At 36.8% G+C, this 21,959-nt stretch overlaps 1 protein-coding gene across 1 annotated transcript; it reads left to right on the forward strand.

Annotated features, from left to right (window-relative positions):
• Positions 1 to 1,418: 1,418 nt before the first annotated feature.
• LOC110446228 (esterase OVCA2-like) lies at positions 1,419 to 21,701 on the forward strand. Its single transcript, XM_021491267.1, has 8 exons — positions 1,419 to 1,506; positions 10,541 to 10,563; positions 11,799 to 11,869; positions 14,862 to 14,942; positions 16,009 to 16,130; positions 16,453 to 16,537; positions 18,407 to 18,547; positions 21,507 to 21,701. The coding sequence occupies exons 1-8, from the start codon at positions 1,477 to 1,479 to the stop codon at positions 21,653 to 21,655; spliced, it is 702 nt and encodes a 233-aa protein (XP_021346942.1). The 5' UTR covers positions 1,419 to 1,476; the 3' UTR covers positions 21,656 to 21,701.
• Positions 21,702 to 21,959: the final 258 nt, after the last annotated feature.

Here is a 21,959-nt window from a genome sequence, read left to right on the forward strand (position 1 = left end):
CGCAGACATGACGTACGTCTAATCCGACAGGTACGTTATAAAGTTACACAGGCAACGTACGTCTAAGCCGACAGGTACGTCATATAGTCACGCAGGCATGACGTACGTCTAATCCGACAGGTACGTCATAGAGTTAAGCAGGCATGACGTACGTCTAATCCGACAGGTACGTCATAGAGTTAAGCAGGCATGACGTACGTCTAATCCCATATAATCGAGTCATGCAGGCTTGACGTCTAAGCCGACAAGTATGTAGTCGAGTCACGCAAAGACTTTGATATCAAACGGGATCATCCATGTATTTTTATTCTATTTTTTTCATATTTCTTACCGGTTTTTTTATTATCATTTTTGTCTATACTGCTAAAATCGACATGAACAGATTTTATGTTTCATTTTGCGTGCATCCCCCGCGTTTTATTCCACTTAGCTGTTGTTGACAGTCGACTCTATGTAATTCCTTGGATGTAAGGTAAATCCTGCCACGACAGACGTTATCCTCAAGGCCGGATGTCACGCCGGACGCCGCGCAGATGACGGAGATCCATTGAGAGATTATCGGAGACAACTGGATAGATGTGCCTGTAGTTTGGTTAGCTTTGTCTGGGAATATCCACCACAGAACCCTATATGACAAACGACCAGGCCCTGTTTGTAATGTCTGGTTAACTTTGTCTGAAGAGATTATCTACCGTGGAATCCAACATGGACAGGCGACCAAAGTGTGATTAGCTTTATGTGTCTATTGAGGCTGTCTTACTACGGGCAGACAACGTCCAGCTGTTGGTAACGTTTGGTTAGCTTTGTCTGGGAATATCTACCACAGAACCCTATATGACAAACGACCATGTCCTGTTTGTAATGTCTGGTTAACTTTGTCTGAAGAGATTATCTACCGCGGAATCATGCATGGACAGGCGACCAATCTAAAGTATAGTTAGCCTTTTGTACCCATGGAGGTTGTCTTACACTGCATGATACCTTTAATTTATATACAGTGAATGGGCAGACGACCCCCTCCTGTTGGTAAAGTCGGGTTAACTTTGTCAGAGAAAAGACGGAGAAATATAGATAGTTCTAAATGAATAAAATGTCAAAACAAAGAGAAAAAACTGGTGACGAGTTTTACTGAAACTATCTAAATAGTGTATGGCTATTGTTAAAAAATGTTAAATTCATAAATGCATTAATTAACGTACAGTAGGTATAATCATCAAAATTGATAGAGCCCTGTCAAAAATAAGAAGAAATGTTCATTGTGTTGTGTTATTTCTAAATACCACTTCGTTGTAGCAATGATTAGTGCTCATTTCTTGGAGAAATATGGAGCGTTAGAATTGTTCATGGTTAGGTGATTTACACATAAATTTAAATTTAATAATCTTTTTATTTTACTGACCGTCTTAGTCTCCGGATTTAAAACATCCCTCGGTAAAAATCCAGAGTTGCGCCCCCTGTTGAAAACGAAAGAAGAACATGGCCAACGCTGACGACACGAAGCTGAAGGTATTGTATTAATGGTATACATGTTGCAACCTTACAGACGATAACAATATATATACAAAGTCATATTTTTTTGTGGTGTAGAACCATTATTGGGACTGTGTTTTCCGATCGTCTATAACAAGTCAGTGGACCAATTTGACACCGAGTCTCACAGAGTCTTGTGGTAACTGTTGCCGCTAATGTAGGTCAATACCATGTATCGTGGCTAATCACGATCAGTACTAAGCTTAGTGATGATACATTTACATTATTAACCTAGTTTGAAATGAAATCCCATGCAACAGGTTTCACTACACAGAACGGTTGAACAACGTGATTTTATTGCAGTGTCTGTGTAGTGTCATTCTAGACATAGGTACTGTTCGCAGGGCTACTATATATATATGTTTGGGTAATATAGTGTTAATCAAATTAAATTATTTACAAATGTTGGACGTTTCACACCTAACTGGTTTCCAACAGCGACCACAGGTACTAGCCTAGTTTGTCAATACACCTATAATATAGACAGGTGATTCAAGCTACAGCGATGTTTCGCACCCACCTGTGTTATTTACATTTAGCCCCTGTGTCAAATTAAAAACACATTTAGCCTCTAACCCCCCAAAAATATGTACATGTAGTCCTTGACCTGTGACTGATGTCTCGAGTAGTAACCGCGACCTGTCACCACTTTATGCATAACACATTAGTTGTTAGACAAACTATTCCCTAAGGCAACTTTTAAAGAAAAAAATAGATCAAGAATATTAAGATCTATGAAAGTAATTATAATGCCAATAATATATACCAAACGTTCTGCATGGAACCCAACTCAGTACTGGAGAAAGAAGAAAAATAACAAAAGGTTAATTGAATGCAATGACACCTGATCTAAGTAAGAAGCTTACAATAATTGGTATCCAAAAAACACCATGTCCACACAAACAAATGTTTTTTCGATGTGTGTTGCCTCAGACTTATGTAGAGATCTAATTCTGTGGTGTCACTCACAGCCACCTTGCTCGGCAAACACGGGTATTACAGAAAGAAGGTGGAATGTTATGTCACCTAATTTAGAATTGGGGCAAACAGCTGGGAGTGAAACATCCAGATACCAAATTTACTCGTTTTCAACTTATTTTCTTCAAGGTCTTTCCAGGCATAAATTAAGTGTTTATATTCACTACCAAAAAACCATGACATCAACATGCAAATGCAGCACATATGCATATATACATGGTGATGTGCAATTAATGCAGGGGCATAGAAATAGGTACAGCACAGAAATGGGTACAGCACAGAAACAGGTACAGCACAGAAACAGGTTCTCCATTTATATATCTGAAGCAAAAGTTTAGTGACTTGTTCCAAAAACAGACCCGGAACAAAGGAGGCATCACAAATAAGCAGATTAATTGGAGCAAAAGAGAAAAGCAGTATGTTTCATGTTGTTTAATTATTAGTTCGAAATAACTGACTACATGCGCCTAGATCTCCTTTTTAAAATTTGATGATTGGGTGCCCTATTAAAACATTTGAAAAGGATACATGAATAGTACTTATTATATCAAAATAATTGTTTGAGAACATGTACAATGATGGTCCTTAGCCCTTTCACCCCTAGGTAGCTTTAGTAGATTCTACTATGCATTTATGGGGATGAGTCGATTATGGTCTATGGTGGTGAAAGGGTTAAGTGTATGGGTTCTATTAAAAACAGATCCAATAATGGTTCTCTGTTGCCTTGATGTTGGTGAAAGACCGTGAGGTTCTGCTTGATGGAGGCATTGCTGGACTTAGCCATCTTCCATATGTTGTCGGTATTATACGTTGGTATTATAGGCTTATTCCACAAGAGGTTATGTTTTATGGTGGTGTCAAGTTATTTGACCAGTGAGATGTTGTAAGAGATATAGCCATGAACGATGTAGGCTGACTTCAGTGAGTTCCTTTTAACCGTTGGTGATAAGAGATGGCCGCCCAGGATTGAAGTCGACCGCCTAGTTGTGTTTCCATTTCTGGAGGAATTTGAGTATAAGTCTACTTTAAGTGGGACATTTCCCAATGTTGAGGACGCTGCTGTAGTACCATATATTGTTGAAGTAAAAGTACCGAATACATATATGTGAATGTTTACCTGGAGTGGGACAGGTTGTGCTATTCTTGATTTTCACTTCCAATTAAAACTTTGAAGAGTTATTGAATTACAAAATAGGCCTATAGCTAAACATTTATTATATGAGCAGTTTTACTTACGAATATCATCAGTGTGTGCCAAAACTAATTCTCTTAAAATCTTTCAAAAAAACCTATTAAGTCTTTATAAATTTTGGTCGGAAAAAGAGAACATGATTTAGATTTGATCTGGTAGTTCATAAATAGATTTACACATAAATATTTGATCAGAAAAGTGCATTCTAATACCATGCCAGCATTATAGCCTGGTATATCCACCAAGTGTTATCCATTATAGCCTGGTATATCCACCAAGTGTTATCCATTATAGCCTGGTATATCCACCAAGTGTTATACATTATAGCCTGGTATATCCACCAAGTGTTATACATTATAGCCTGGTATATCCACCAAGTGTTATCCATTATAGCCTGGTATATCCACCAAGTGTTATCCATTATAGCCTGGTATATCCACCAAGTGTTATACATTATAGCCTGGTATATCCACCAAGTGTTATACATTATAGCCTGGTATATCCACCAAGTGTTATCCATTATAGCCTGGTATATCCACCAAGTGTTATCCATTATAGCCTGGTATATCCACCAAGTGTTATACATTATAGCCTGGTATATCCACCAAGTGTTATACATTATAGCCTGGTATATCCACCAAGTGTTATCCATTATAGCCTGGTATATCCATTTTGTGAAAGGTTCACTTCTTTGTTCATTTTACATCTATGATCAGTCAAAAATCATCTATCTTCGAGATATTGGTGTCGTCAAAAGTCAGTCATAAATTTTATGGTGTTAGGGACAGATAACTAGTGTATTTGTATATATATATACTGTACATTTCTAGTAGTTGGAACTTTAGTAAGTCTGTGATTGTGAGGTTTAAACTTAAGTCCTACTTATGAAATTTTTCCTGTTACACAACCACTTAGTGTTTCAATATGACGTTTCAATGACTAGTACGGTATGTACGTACTTCAGCTGTCACCTTCATCAGACAAATGACCAGTGAAGCGTGTGTACACAAAGGTGTAAAATATGTACGATTTGTCCACAAATCGATGTCAATTCGGATACGCTTTAAGCGTATGTACAGTTGTTAAATATGTACCGAAATGACTCGATTCATGATGAAGGTGACAAGAGTACATACCGTACTAGTCATCGATTATAAACGTCACATTGAAACACTAATTGGTTATGTAACGAGAAAGATTTCATAATCCATACTTACCAACCTGAAGAAAATGTTCTAGAAATATCTGAAGACCTACTATTGACAGGACTGTTTCCCTAATGAAATCTTCCTTGTAAAATAAATTCATTTTAATTCTCTTCATCCAACCATGCAAGCAACCTAACATTCACCTCTATTATAATTACAGGTACATTGTTTTGTATTATCTGTAAAAAAAAAAGTGTTGTATTATCTGTAAAAAAAAAAAGGAGCTTTTTGTAACTAACTTGATGAATTTTGTTACGATAAAAGCTTCAAATAAAAGGACGAAGAAGTATGACTATATTTTCTCTCTCTCTCAAAAAAAAAGACTATATTCTCAGTGAATAGGCTGTTGGTCTCCCAACATTTCAAATATTGTCACAAACATCATAACAACATTGAATCAGCACCACTTGACCCACTCATGGCTTAAGAAAGCAAGACATAAATCTTATGATGAGCTAAATCTTTAAGCTGGAATCAACTGAATACGTAATATCCTTTTATTGATTAATGCCCCTAATCTTTATGGTCACTCTGTGTGGTGGTCAGTTGTTGATGGTGGTGGTCAGTTATTGAGATGTATAAAAAGTGTGAACAAGTCTCTAGTCAGTTTGTGGTCAGCATTCTATCTGATAAATCTGCTGACCTGGTCACCTACTCCTCAATAGTCTGTAGGAGAGCTATAGGAGAATCGTTGTTTACTAAGACACTGGACCAAGATGTAGAATGTGTCCCCCACCTCGCTGACCCTCAGTCTAGCTCGGGACAGTTTAGCCGACAGAACAGTTCATCCTGTCGCCATTTAAGACAGACCTGTCAGACATAGCAGAAACGTTTACTCTAAACCAATCCTACTCTGTCAATAAAACGAAAACTGGTAATAACTCAGATCTGTTTACACCAAGTGTCTGTTACCAAATATCAGGAACATGTATCTTAGAATTAGGGTAACATGATTTAGGTAATTGTTTAATAATCCATGGGCCATGTCAAAGTTAGATCCCCGCAAATTCCGGAAAAAATTGTAATTCACACAATTATCAATTGATACTTTTAATATAACCTAAAATACTTGATAAATAATATAAACCATTAAGCTAATGATTTGTGATGATCACATTATCACTCCATCGTTCATGCCAAGGGGTGTAGGATAGGAAAATTCCACCCGCAGGGTGGGGGGGTGGTGTCAAATTTGGTAAAACCAGAGGCTATGTCAACCACACAGATCACTGGTCGTAGACATGCACCATTTTGAACTTTCTGACCTTCAACATACTTCATCACCCCAGATACCTAGCTACCAGAACTTAAATATGCCATGCACCTTAAGCTTATTTCAGAACAATTAGGATCAATACTTTCCGGTTGTTGATATGTTCTTTCGAAAAGATTCATCAAAGGAATGACCTTAACAAACTCTCAAGGTCACTTTTGAATGATTAAGGCCCTGTAGCCTCTTGTTTGTGCAGTTGAGATATATTGCCATGTGTTTATTCTATATTTTGGAATCATACATTATTAAACAGTACCAAAACAAGAGATAGATGACAGAAGCCAAGTTTCAGAATGCTCTAGAACATTAATCACTTTCTTAACATCTCTATTTGAAAATTAAAAAATTTAAGTCATTAATTTCATGAAAGTATATCAGTGTTAGTGCTTTGGTGGTTGTGTAATTTATTTAGGTTCTATGCTAATTCATCAATATTTCTTAATGCCCTGTCAACTGACATATAATGTTCTCCCTACGCTAGCTTATTGAAGGTAATTTATTTGTCTCATTTCAACCTTTGTCTCAGTGGTGATATTTCGTTAAACATCAATCATATCTGTGTGGATTTACTGAGACTTTCTATAAACTATGAAGCTTCCTAGCTTTAGCTACAGATAGACAAGGCAGGGCTCAGCTCTTGGGTAACCTAGCGCACCCATCAGTTATCTCACCTCCTGGCGAGTGAGAAGTGAGAACTGATCATGTTATATGAGACCCAGCTTGCCTTCTCTGGACTTGGTGTTCAAACAAATTACTTCTTAACATTGTGGTTTTAAATATTTCAACGATTCTTGTCTGAGGTCTAGGCAGCAATTAGCCACTCTGATACCGTGGTCGGTGTGGTGACCCGAAAAAGCTGGCCACGACTTGTGGCCCTGTGTAAAATGCTGCCATATCCACTCGTTCTGTTCCACGCCTTGTACCAACCCTCCAATGTTCCAGCTTGCATTGGAAAATTAGTTTCCTCTAAACTGATCCATTTGTTTCCTGGGGTAAGATTAAACCCATAGATTTATTTGATTGTTCCGGTGAACATGTCATTTTTGGATGTAGGGCCATCAATTTGCTAACCAATTTACATGCATTAATGATTACACGCAGCTGTTGTTGCTATGAGGAAGGCCTCATTTTGACATTTAGGATATTTTCAGGTACTCGATTACCACTTGATATTTTGTAGGTGTACAAGTTAAATTGGTATCGGACACAGGGATCCAGGAATCGGTCTTTATTCAGTCTGAGTTTTGTTTTTTTGTTTTTTTATCATTTAAATACCTTTACTCCTAGACTTTCTATTAATATATTCTGGACTAAAAATTCTATTTATCGCTGACAGTGTTAACAACTTCTACTATTAAGATATTAACATGAGAGGAAAAAAGCATGGCCACACGGGGTTCAAACCTGGGACCTCTAACCCTAGGAGGACACTTGAACTGATAGAGCCACCTCAGGTAGCTGACAATCAACCCGGTCCAGTTCCAATACATGATCTTCTTTCCTTTTTCTAAGTCTTCATCCCCAAAGATAGTACTATTTACAACCCTGAGATCTGAGTACCACCCCCCCACGGTAGCACTATTTACAACCCTGAGATCTGAGTACCCCCCACCCCCCCNCCCCCCAGATAGCACTATTTACAACCCTGAGATCCGAGTACCCCCCCAGATAGCACTATTTACAACCCTGAGATCCGAGTACCCCCTTGCATAGCATTTACACATACTTGAAATTTGGTCAGAGGCACTGGTCACTGTAATAAGAATGGAAAATACTGGGAGTCGAACCTTGGACCTCCAAACTCTCAGTTCTGGGGGATGCTCTTACCAATCAAGGCACCCAGTTGCTGGCAAGTGATCTAGTTGAATTCCAATACATTTCGAAGGATCTCATCTCTGATCCAAAAATGAAAATATTATTGTCAAACTAAATTCTGCATAAACGATGTCTCAGTGATGGTCCATTGTCCAGCTGAGAAATTTCATATAGCTACACATTTGATAAGCATTCAGAATTTCAAAAAGAGTGAAAAATTCTCTTTATGTTAATAATCATGAAATCTTGATACATACATGTAGGTGAAGCATCGAGATGTAAAGCTTATAGAACCTATGCAGACTTTAAATCCACTTTTGGCTGTGACAAATATTTTCTTCACCCTTAAAAATTTTGAGCAAAGAAGCAGTCTATAACAGTGTTATGTAAATCCTTTTATTGTGTTTGAGTTAGATCTGGTCTGGTCGATATCACAATTCAGGTATATTACCTCATTTGAAAATCTGTCTTCATTGTGATTCTTACAGAGTAGGAGATGAAAACTATAACAAAAAATATTTGCTTGCTAATTAATTTTAATAGTGAAAGATTTATTGTTGCAATGCATCCATGATTTTTTTTCATACTTGTTGCTGACAAGTTCATATAGCAAATTAAATGAACCATGGAAATGTTGATATTCCTATTATTTTGAGCAAATTTATTTTGATGTATATATTTGTACTTCTGCAATAGACACAAGATGAATGAGCTAGTTAATCATCATTTAAATAGCAAGTCCTCAATTATGTCCCTTGCATATTACCAACAAATTTGTGTTAAGCAAAAACCTCTTTGTGTCTGTTACAGCAAAATAAGTCAACTAAACTTTACCAAAGGCATATCAACTCTTGCATCCTTCACTTGTAGCTATAGCTATCACAGGGGAGATAACTATTATTACACCACATAATCTGACCTACACTGATTATTTGTTATAATATGTATTAACTCACCTAACTTAGGGCTATGTGAGCTAATGTCACTGCATCAGTGTCTGTTGTCAACTTTTCCTTAAAAAAACTTTTTCTCATGCACTTCTGAAGGATTTTCCTAATATATAATAGTCCATGGGTTATCCCATGGAAACTGTTGAGATCAGACTACACAATTACTTTCAATGAGAATATGCATTACGAAGACTGTGTAATATTCATATGATTGTTACAATTTAGCCCTTTTGGCATTTGGTTAATTATAGCCCGCTTGTGTTAGGAAGAATTTCCTAGCTGCATTTTACTACATTGTACTGACTATTCTCCCCCTAGTTTGAGAACAGACTATGCAAGTGATCAACGTTATTGGACTTCATTTTTTTCTGATTGACGGTTACAATAATAAGCTTGGTCTCCTGGTGTCCGTTGACTGGTTCGATAGTGTTTCTGTTATATTGTGTGCATCATTTATCCCTGCTATAAATTATGCTATTGCACAGTTCTACCATCGTTGGTGATGTACTATCAGTACTTTTCTTTGCATAGTCAATAACCATGTATTATAACTGTTTTACCAAATAACTAAACAAGAGTGATTAATATAAGTTGAAATATCTTGTTTCATAAATGTTGTAAAACATTAAAACAAATAAAGTTAATTTTATTATTAAAACTGTTGGGCAATGATACAAGCACATGTCATATAAATTCATCTGAAAGCCCCGATCAATCGTATTGCAAATGTAACCGAGTGAGTGACTGTCATTGTACAAATTAGCTTTGTCAGGTGGGGGAACAATGTGTGCATGTGCATATCTGATCTTTCTCTATGCATTCATGTTAAACTGGCTGGACAGTAAAATTGACATATTTAGCGCCAGAAGATGATCTGTTAGTAATATTGTCTGCAGCCTCTTAGTGATGCATCACATGACAAAACTTTGCACATATACATGTATGTACATAAGGGCAGCCTGATTTAAATAATTAGATAATCTAGGTCACACTGCATATAGTCACTGAAATAGACAAAAGTGCATTCAGTTATATTTTAATGTGGTTGAATAGATTTAATCAGCACATACTTGTATTACAAAGTGTAACTAAGGATGAAAAAAAACCACCAGAATAATTAGCTTAGACGGAAGTGTCTTTTTTGAAGGCTGACTCTTTTTCAACATTTTCTGTCCATCATTATATATTTCACAATAAATTTATTATTTCTTAAATATTGATTATTTTTATCATTCTTACTGTTGTAAGACTGATTTTTCTTGCAAATCTTATAGAAATTGTCCATGTCTCTGAGCCCTGATTTACCGTTTTGTCCTAAATCTACTCCCCTACCAGAACAATATTATATGTCACCCACATTTCTGAAATTAGTTGTGAAAGGTTTCTTGTTCTTAATCAACTTCCCTGCAAAGAAATGTAATCCTCTTCTCTTAAAAGTGTCTGTTGATTTTGGAAACATAGTGTAACATTTTGTATTATTGTGTTTATTCTTTGTTCATGTAACAAAAACTTCAGAATAGTTTTATTTAAATACATATATAATATTTGATTAGTTTGATAAATACATTAATTTTTGCTCTTTTCTTGTTTTTAGATTCTCTGTCTACATGGATACAGGTAAGCATTCAGAAACTGTCACATCACAAAACTCGTCAAATATTTCATATGATGTTAATATCAAAAGTGAAAAATAACACGAATGTACGTTTATATGCAACTGTGTCTTATATGTTTTATACCTGAGGTTCGTGTTGGAGTTATCTCCCTCATATAATACCTGTGATCTGTGTGAGAGCAACGCCTTTCCTTGTATATATATGGATACTTGTGATTAATATCTGAGTGTTATCTGCCTTCTAGCAAAATTATTTTACCAGTAGTATTTGTCAGAAGCTTGTATCCTTGCATATATACTTTATTCTTTTCATATGGCTTGTGACAGTAGTTATCTCCCTTGCACATTATTCATGTGATAGGGAATATCTGAGTTATCTCCCTTACATATTATTCATGTGATTGTGAATATCAGAGTTATCTCCTTTACATATCAATCATGTGATAGTGAATATCTGAGTTATCTCCCTTACACATTATTGATGTGATAGTGAATATCTGAGTTATCTCCATTACATATTATTCCTGTGATGGTGAATATTTGAGTTATCTCCCTTACATATTATTCCTACGATGGTGAATATCTGAGTTATCTTCATTACATATTATGCCTGTGATGGTGAATATCTGAGTTATATGTCTCTTACATATCATTCCTGTAGTGTACATATATATCTGAATTATTTCTTTAACATATTATTTCTGTTATTTGTTTTAATCTACCTTTCATATAATCACTGTGAGTTGTGTCAAGAGTTATTTCTCTAAATTACACATTACACATTTTAACTGTGAGGTGTACATGTGTAACCATTTTTTCCCTTGCACATATCTATTATTTGCGTGAGAGTTCATATATGTTCAGGTATACCTTGTGTTTGTCATATTTCAAGGGAAACAACTCTTACAAACTTAATACTGTACATGTACCAGGTACAAAACAAGAAGCTTTTTTTTGTGTTGAATACATGAATGGTTAACAAAAAAAAAGTCATATAAAAATAACAACATACTACAACTACAATTTACAATGAACCTGAAATCATTTAATTGCTATTCAAATAGACCATGTGGAACTAGATAACAAGTACTGAACCGATGGTGATGTTGGGATAGATTTACCTTCATTACATTAAAAGAAAAAGGCATAAAGAGGAAATAGAGCTAATACTGAGTATGACAAATGAAGTGAGTTTGTAAGATTGAAACTTGTAAACTGTGTAATCTGATCTTTTCAGACAAAATGGCCAGACATTCCGGGAGAGAACTGGGGCATTCCGAAAGATCATTAAAAGTAGAGCAGAACTAGGTAAGGCCATCTCTATGTTGTTAGAACAGGACCTGTGATACAGGGCAGTAGTGCTGGTACTCTGAATTGGATTGAAATTTGTTCTGTTAATTAATAATGTAAACCATCAAATATTTTTGTACAAAATTTGCTATGCTGAATAACACAATGCCACTTTAGTACCAGATTGGGTTACTACCAAACCTTCCTTATTTCTTGTGTATGTAAACATTAATGTTTGAATGACGTATGATTTTATGTAGAGTTGTTGATAGACCCTAACTGTGTGCCACTATTTATATATATTGCCTGGTCAAAAGGAGGCCACACCCACAGTAATACCTCCAGAATATCCCAGAAATATGCCCACAAAATCACCCCCAGACATACCCCCATACCAATCAACATACCCCCATATCAATCAACATATCTCCATACCAATCAACATATCCCAATATCAATCAACATATCTCCATACCAATCAACATATCCCCATATCGATCAACATATCCCAATCATACCAATCAACATCTCACCATATCAATCAACATACCTCCATACCAATCAATCAATCAACATATCTTCATACCAATCAACATATCTCCATACCAATCAACATATCCCCATACCAATCAACATATCCCAATACCAATCAACATATCCCCATACCAATCAACATACCCCCATATCAATCAACATATCTCCGTATCAATCAACATATTTCCATATCAATCAACAAATCTCCATACCAATCAATCAACATAGCTCCATATCAATCAACATACATATCCCCATATCGATCAACATATCCCAAAAATCAACATATCCCAAAAATCAACATATCCCAAAAATCAACATATCCCAATACCAATCAACACATCCCCATCCCAATCAACATACCCCTATATCAATCAACATATCCCCATATCAATCAACATACCCCCATATCAATCAACATATCTCCATACCAATCAATCAATCAACATATCCCCATACCAATCAACATACCCCCATATCAATCAACATACCCCCATATCAATCAACATGTCCCTATATCAATCAACATATCCCAATATCAATCAACATATCCCCATATCAATCAACATACCCCCATATCAAGCAACATATCCGCATATCAATCAACATATCCCAAGACCAATTAACATATCCCAATACCAATTAACATATCCCCATATCAACATACATATCCCCATATCAATCAACATATCCCAATATCAATCAACATATCCCCATACCAATCAACATATCCCCATATCAACATACATATCCCCATATCAATCACCATATCCCCATATCAATCAACATATCCCCATATCAATCACCATATCTCCATATCAATCAACATATCTCCATATCAATCAACATACCCCCATATCAATCAACATACCCGCATAGCAATCAACATGTCCCCATATCAATGAACATGTCCCAATATCAATCAACATATCCCCATATCAATCAACATATCTCCATACCAAGCAATCAATCAACATATCCCCATACCAATCAACATCCCCCCATATCAATCAACATCCCCCCATATCAATCCACATGTCCCCATCTCAATCAACATATCCCAATATCAATCAACATATCCCCATACCAATCAACATATCCCCATATCAACATACATATCCCCATATCAATCAACATATCCCCATATCGATCAACATATCCCAATACCAATTTACATATCCCCATATCAATCAACATATCCTAATACCAATTAACATATCCCCATATCAATCAACATACCCCCATATCAATCAACATATCCCAATACCAATTTACATATCCCCATATCAATCAACATATCCCAATACCAATTAACATATCCCAATACCAATTAACATATCCCCATATCAACATACATACCCCCATATCAATCAACATACCCCCATATCAATCAACATATCCCAATACCAATCAACATATCCCAATACCAATCAACATATCCCAATACCAATTAACATATCCCCATATCAACATACATATCCCCATATCAATCAACATATCCCCATATCAATCAACATATCCCCATAACAACTTACATATCTCCATACCAATCAACATACCCCCATATCAATCAACATACCCCAATATCAATCAACATATCCCCATAACAATCAACATATCCCCATATCAACATACATATCCCCATATCAATCAACATATCCCCATATCAATCAACATATCCCAAAACCAATTAACATATCCCCATATCAATTAACATATCCCCATACAAATCAACATATCCCAATACCAATTAACATATCCCCATATCAATCAACTTATCCCAATACCAATTAACATATCACCATATCAATCAACATATCCCCATATCAACATACATATCCCCATATCCCATATCAATCAACATATCTCCATATCAATCAACATATCTCCATACCAATCAACATATCCCCATATCAATCCATATCAATCAACATACCCCCATATCAATCAACATATCCCAAAACCAATTGACATATCCCCATATCAATTAACATATCCCAATACAAATCAACATATCCCAATACCAATTAACAGATCCCCATATCAATCAACATCCCCCCATATCAATCAACATATCCCCATAACAATCAACATACCCCCATATCAATCAACATACCCCCATATCAATCAACATATCTCCATACCAATCAACATATCCCCATATCAAACAATCAACATACCCCCATATCAACCAACATATCCCAATACCAATTAATATATCCCCATATCAATCAACATACCCCAATATCAATCAACATACCCCCATATCAATCAACATACCCCCATCTCAATCAACATATCCCCATATCAAACAATCAACATACCCCCATATCAACCAACATATCCCAATACCAATTAATATATCCCCATATCAATCAACATATCCCCATATCAATCAACATATCTCCATACCAATCAATAGACATGCCTATAGATATGTTCTGTATACATGTATGAATTTCTTTCTTTTTTGTAGTGTTTATGACAGCCCCTAACCGGGTTCCACCATTGCCCGGGCAAGAGGTTGACACACCCACTGACACGCCTGACAAACAAGGTAGATTATTTCTCTTTTTAAAGTAGACAGTTCAGTTTGAGCAGAACATTGTTGAAGGTGTTATTTATCCATCAGTTTTGTGCGAGATGATATTTGCAAAAAATGGCCCATTTCAAATCCAGCATCTTACTACTTCTACCCCAATGGTTTTGTAATAATTCTATGAAAAAGATGCTTGGCCTTTCAAGATAGGGCTTAAAAGAAGAGTATTACAAAACAGAAAATCTACATATTATTGTGATTGTGAGGTTTGATTTCCTGTTGTAGCTGACCAGATGCGGTGGTGTTATCTCCCATTCTGTGAGGTTTGTTTTCCTGTTGTAGCTGTCCAGATGCGGTGGTGTTATCTCCCTTTCTGTGAGGTTTGTTTTCCTGTTGTAGCTGACCAGATACATTGGTGTTATCTCCCTTTCTGTGAGGTTTATTTTCCTATTGTTGCTGACCATATACAGTGGTGTTATCTCCCTTTCTGTGAGGTTTGTTTTCCTGTTGTAGCTGACCAGATGCGGTGGTGTTATCTCAATTTCTGTGAGGTTTGTTTTCCTGTTTTAGCTGACCAGATGCGATGGTGTTATCTCCCATTCTGTGAGGTTTGTTTTCCTGTTGTAGCTGCCCAGATGCAGTGGTGTTATCTCCCTTTCTGTGAGGTATGTTTTCCTGTTGTAGCTGTCCAGATACATTGGTGTTATCTCCCTTTCTGGGAGGTTTGTTTTTCTGTTGTAGCTCACCGGATACATTCGGGTTATCTCCCTTTCTGTGAGGTATGTTTTCCTGTTGTAGCTGTCCAGATACATTGGTGTTATCTCCCTTTCTTTGAGGTTTGTTTTCCTGGTTTAGCTGACCAGATGCGGTGGTGTAATCTCCCTTTCTGTGAGGTTTGTTTTCCTGTTGTAGCTGACCAGATGCAGTGGTGTTATCTACCTTTCTGTGAGGTTTATTTTCCTGTTGTTGCTGACCAGATACAGTGTTGTTATCTCCCTTTCTGTGAGGTTTGTTTTTCCTTTTGCAGCTAACCTGATAGGGTAATTTTATCTCCCTTTCTGTGAGGTTTGCTTTCCTTTTGTAGTTGACCAGATGGGATGGTGGTTTTCACAAGAGGATGACTTTTATATGGCTCAAGATTATACAGACTGCTGTAAAGGCTACAAAGAGTCACTGGACACAGTAACACAGGTCTTTCAGGAACAGGTGAAGATAGGAAGAAGTTATTGTAGTACTAATTCACAGCTCATACATGTATTTCAAGAACAGGGATAGACTATCAGAAGCCCATGCCACGTCTGAATTAGGGATATACAAATTATTATAAACCTTAATTAACCTTTATTGACTTTAAACCACAACACTTATTGTGCTAACTACTAAGCATGCTATTCCCATAAACACAGCTCTTAATAGGCCTATCATTTCTCACTAACCTTTGGAGAAGAATCAAATTAATGTCCAATTTAAATGTCAAGATTCTTGAGAGTATAGTTATAATAGTTATAATTGATTTTTTTTTTTGCAGGGTCCTTTTGATGGTGTGCTTGCCTTTAGTCAAGGGGCTGCTTTCTTATCCCTGATCTGTGCTTTGAGGGAACGTAGCCCTACAGGTGGGTCACTGTTATTTCATTAACTTTAACCAAGCCAGTAAAACTGCTGATAGTTTTCACAACATTGCTACTAAAATGAAGCTGAATTAAGTGTTGCGTGCTTGTTGTAAACCTCATATTTCTTTACTACAGACACACCGTACCAAACCTCGTAATTCTTTACTACAGACACATCGTACCAAACCTCGTAATTCTTTACTTCAGACATACCGTACCAAACTCATAATTCTTTACTACAGACACATCGTACCAATCCTCGTAATTCTTTACTACAGACACACCGTACCAACCCTCGTAATTCTTTACTACAGACACACCGTACCAAACTCATAATTCTTTACCACAGACACACCGTAACAAACCTCATAATTCTTTACCACAGACACACTGTACCAAACTCATAATTCTTTACCACAGACACATCGTACCAAACCTCATAATTCTTTACCACAGACACACCGTACCAAACCTCATAATTCTTTACTACAGACACACCTTACCAAACCTCGTAATTCTTTACTACAGACACACCGTACGAAACCTCATAATTCTTTACTACAGACACATCGTACCAAACCTCATAATTCTTTCCCACAGACACATCGTACCAAACCTCATAATTCTTTGCTACAGACACACTGTACCAAACCTCATAATTCTTTACTCCAGACACACCGTACCAAACTCATAATTCTTTACCACCGACACACCGTAACAAACCTCATAATTCTTCACCACAGACACACTGTACCAAACTCATAATTCTTTACCACAGACACACCGTACCAAACTCATAATTCTTTACTACAGACACATCGTACCAAACCTCATAATTCTTTACTACAGACACACTGTACCAAACCTCATAATTCTTTACTACAGACACACCGTACCAAACTCATAATTCTTTACTACAGACACATCGTACCAAACCTCGTACCAAACCTCGTAATTCTTTACTACAGACACACCGTACGAAACCTCATAATTCTTTACTACAGACACACCGTACCAAACCTCATAATTCTTTACTACAGACATACCGTACCAAACTCATAATTCTTTACTACAGACACACCGTACCAAACTCATAATTCTTCACCACAGACACACTGTACCAAACCTCATAATTCTTTACTACAGACACACCGTACGAAACCTCATAATTCTTTACTACAGACACACCGTACCAAACTCATAATTCTTCACTACAGACACACTGTACCAAACCTCATAATTCTTTACTTCAGACACACCTTACCAAACCCCATAATTCTTTACTACAGACCCCCCGTACGAAACCTCATAATTCTTTACTTCAGACACACCTTACCAAACCCCATAATTCTTTACTACAGACGCACGTACCATACCAAACTCATCATTCTTTACTACAGACACATCGTACCAAACCTCATAATTCTTTACCACAGACACCCCTTACCAAACCTCATAATTCTTCACTACAGACATACCGTACCAAACTCATAATTATTTACTACAGACACACCGTTCCAAACCTCATAATTCTTTCCTAAAGACACACCGTACCAAACTCATAATTCTTCACTACAGACACACTGTACCAAACCTCATAATTCTTCACTACAGACATACCGTACCAAACCTCATAATTCTTTACTACAGACACACGTACCATACCAAACTCATAATTCTTTACTACAGACACACCGTACCAAACCTCATAAGTCTTTACTACAGACATACCGTACCAAACCTAATAATTCTTTACTACAGACACACGTACCATACCAAACTCATCATTCTTTACTACAGACACACCGTACCAAACCTCATAATTCTTTACTACAGACACACCGTACCAAACCTCATAATTTTTTACTACAGACACACCGTACCAGTTTGACTTTGCGATCCTTGTGGCAGGATTCAAGAGTCGTCAGTCCATGCACCAAGACCTGTACACTTCAAAGGTGTCTCTACCCTCCCTACATGTGTTTGGTGACACAGACAAGGTCATACAGAAAGGTAGGTCAGGTAACAGAGAAATGTTAGACAAGGTCATACAGAAAGGTAGGTCAGGTAACGGAGAAATGCTAGACAAGGTCATACAGAAAGGTAGGTCAGGGTCACAGAGAAATGTTAGACAAGGTCATTCAGAAAGGTAGGTCAGCTAACGGCAAATGTTAGACAAGGTCATACAGAAAGGAAGGTCAAGGTCAAAGAGAAATGTTAGACAAGGTCATACAGAAAGGTAGGTCAGGTAACGCAGAAATGTTAGACAAGGATATACAAAGGTAGGTCAGGTAACGTAGAAATGTTAGACAAGATCATACAGAAAGGTAGGTCAGGTAACGGAGAAATGTTAGACACAGTAATATAGAAAGGTAGGTGAGGTAACGGAGAAATGTTAGACACAGTAATATAGAAAGGTAGGTCTGGGTCACAGAGAAATGTTAGACAAGGTCATACAGAAAGGTAGGTCAGGTAACAGAGAAATGTTAGACAAGGATATACAAAGGTAGGTCAGGTAACGAAAAAATGTTAGACAAGGATATACAGAAAGGTAGGTCAGGTAACAGAGAAATGTTAGACAAGGATATACAAAGGTAGGTCAGGTAAAGGAGAAAGGTTAGACAAGGATATACAAAGGTAGGTCAGGTAACAGAGAAATGTTAGACAAGGTCATACAGAAAGGTAGGTCAGGTAACGGAGAAATGTTAGACAAGGATATACAAAGGTAGGTCAGGTAACGGAGAAATGTTAGACAAGGAAATACAAAGGTAGGTCAGGTAACGGAGAAATGTTAGACAAGGATATACAAAGGTAGGTCAGGGTCACAGAGAAATGTTAGACAAGGATATACAAAGGTAGGTCAGGTAACGGAGAAATGTTAGACAAGGATATACAAAGGTAGGTCAACAGAGAAATGTTAGACAAGGTCATACAGAAAGTTAGGTCAGGTAAAGGAGAAATGTTAGACAAGGATATACAAAAGTAGGTCAGGTAACAGAGAAATGTTAGACAAGGTCATACAGAAAGGTAGGTCAGGTAAAGGAGAAATGTTAGACAAGGAGTTACAAACGTAGGTCAGGTAAAGGAGAAATGTTAGACAAGGATATACAAAGGTAGTTCAGGTAAAGGAGAAATGTTAGACAAGGTCATAAAGAAAGGTAGGTCAGGTAACGGAGAAATGTTAGACAAGGATATACAAAGGTAGGTCAGGTAACGGAGAAATGTTAGACAAGGTCATACAGAAAGGTAGAACAGGGTCACAGAAAAATGTTAGACAAGGTCATACAGAAAGGTAGGTCAGGTAACAGAGAAATGCTAGACAAGGTCATACAGCAAGGTAGGTCGGGGTCACAGAGAAATGTTATCCAAGGTCATACAGAAAGCTAGGTCAGGTAACGGAGGAATGTTAAATAAGGATATACAAAGGTAGGGCAGGTAACGGAGAAATGTTAGACAAGGATATACAAAGGTAGGTCAGGTAAAGGAGAAATGTTAGACACAGTAAAACAGAAAGGTAGGTCTGGGTCACAGAGAAATGTTAGACAAGGTCATACAGAAAGATAGGTCAGGTAACGGAGAAATGTTAAATAAGGATATACAAAGGTAGGTCAGGTACGGAGAAATGTTAAGACAAGGATATACAAAGGTAGGTCAGGTAACGGAGAAATGTTAGACACAGTAATACAGAAAGGTAGGTCTGGGTCACAGAGAAATGTTAGACAAGGTCATACAGAAAGGTAGGTCAGGGTCACAGAGAAATGTTAGACAAGGTCATACAGAAAGGTAGGTGAGGGTCACAGAGAAATGTTAGACAAGGTCATACAAAGGTAGGTCAAGGTCACAGAGACATGTAAGTCAGTGTCATATAGAAAGGTAGATCAGGGTCACAGAGAAATGTGAGACAAGGTCATACAGGAAGGAAAGTCAAGGTCACAGAAGTGTTAGACAATTTCATTCAGAAAGGAAGGTCAAGGTCACAGAAATGTTGAACAAGTTCATACAGAAAGGAAGGTCAAGGTCACAGAGAAATGTTAGACAAGGTCATACAGAAAGGTAGGGGAGGGTCACAGAGAAATGTTAGACAAGGTCATATAGAAAGGAAGGTCAAGGTCACAGAGAAATGTTAGACAAGGTCATAAAGAAAGGAAGGTCAAGGTCACAGAGAAATGTTAGACAAGGTCATACAGAAAGGAAGGTGAGAGTCACAGAGAAATGTTAGACAAGGTCATATAGAAAGGAAGGTCAAGGTCACAGAGAAATGTTAGACAAGGTCATATAGAAAGGAAGGTCAAGGTCACAGAGAAATGTTAGACAAGGTCATACAGAAAGGAAGGTCAAGGTCACAGAGAAATGTTAGACAAGATCATACAGAAAGATATGTCGATATTTAATACAAAGTGTGTCAATGTTGAATGTCATAAGTAATGAGATAATTCAGGAATGTAGTATTCTGAAATATCTTGTTTTGTGGTGACATCTTATAGTCATTATTATGAACTTTTTGAATTAAGTGATGGTGTTGAATTACTGAATTAAGTGATGGTGTTGTATTACTGAATTAAGTTGCTGTGTTGTATTACTGAGTTAAGTGATGGTGTTGTATTACTGAGTTAAGTGATGGTGTTGTACGTATTACTGAATTAAGTGATGGTGTTGTATTGCTGAATTAAGTGATGGTGTTGTATTACTGAATTAAGTGATGGTGTTGTATTACTGAATAAAGAAATGGTGTGTTACTGAATTAAGTGATGGTGTTGTATTACTGAATTAAGTGATGGTGTGTTACTGAATTAAGAGATGGTGTGGTACGTATTACTGAATTAAGTGATGGTGTTGTACAATGTATTACTGAATTAAGTGATGGTGTTGTATTACTGAGTTAAGTGATGGTGTGTTACTGAATTAAGTGATGGTGTTGTATTACTGAATTAAGTTGCTGTGTTTCACTAAATGATGGTATTTTGCATTACAGAAATGAGTGAAGAACTTCTGCCCTGTTACACTGACACAGTTATATTACAACATCCAGGAGGGCATTTTATCCCAGCCTCAGGACCACAGAAAAAGGTCTACACTCAGTTCCTGGATGTGATGCTGGAGAAGAGGAAAACCCGAACTTGATTCTCGAGGAGTGACAATTTTACACAATAAAGTGATAGAAAGGTGATATTTGTTTGATTTGTTATTTGCTAGAAAACTGTTTAGATTATTTATATGATTAATGTTGGAGCAATTTTTGTGACAATATATACATTGCTTAATAAGGCAAATATATATATATATATAAACCCTCTCTACTGCATAGGCAGGTATCAAAATCATACTTAAATTGTACATGCACCATTATATTATTTAAAAGACCTTACAGTGTGTTTGGTGATTTTTGTAGTTTCTTTAATTAGCCCATGAATTGAAATGAATTCTG

Source organism: Mizuhopecten yessoensis, unplaced genomic scaffold (assembly GCF_002113885.1).
Source record: "Mizuhopecten yessoensis strain PY_sf001 unplaced genomic scaffold, ASM211388v2 scaffold2657, whole genome shotgun sequence".
In the NCBI taxonomy this organism is placed as follows: domain Eukaryota; kingdom Metazoa; phylum Mollusca; class Bivalvia; order Pectinida; family Pectinidae; genus Mizuhopecten; species Mizuhopecten yessoensis.

Excerpts from the sequence above, each read along its gene's own strand:
- LOC110446228 (XM_021491267.1), top strand. The coding sequence starts at position 1,477 with ATGGCCAACGCTGACGACACGAAGCTGAAG. Across the intron at positions 14,943-16,008 it reads TGACACGCCTGACAAACAAG|TTGACCAGATGGGATGGTGG; the intron begins GTAGATTATTTC and ends TTCCTTTTGTAG. Across the intron at positions 18,548-21,506 it reads AGACAAGGTCATACAGAAAG|AAATGAGTGAAGAACTTCTG; the intron begins GTAGGTCAGGTA and ends TTTGCATTACAG.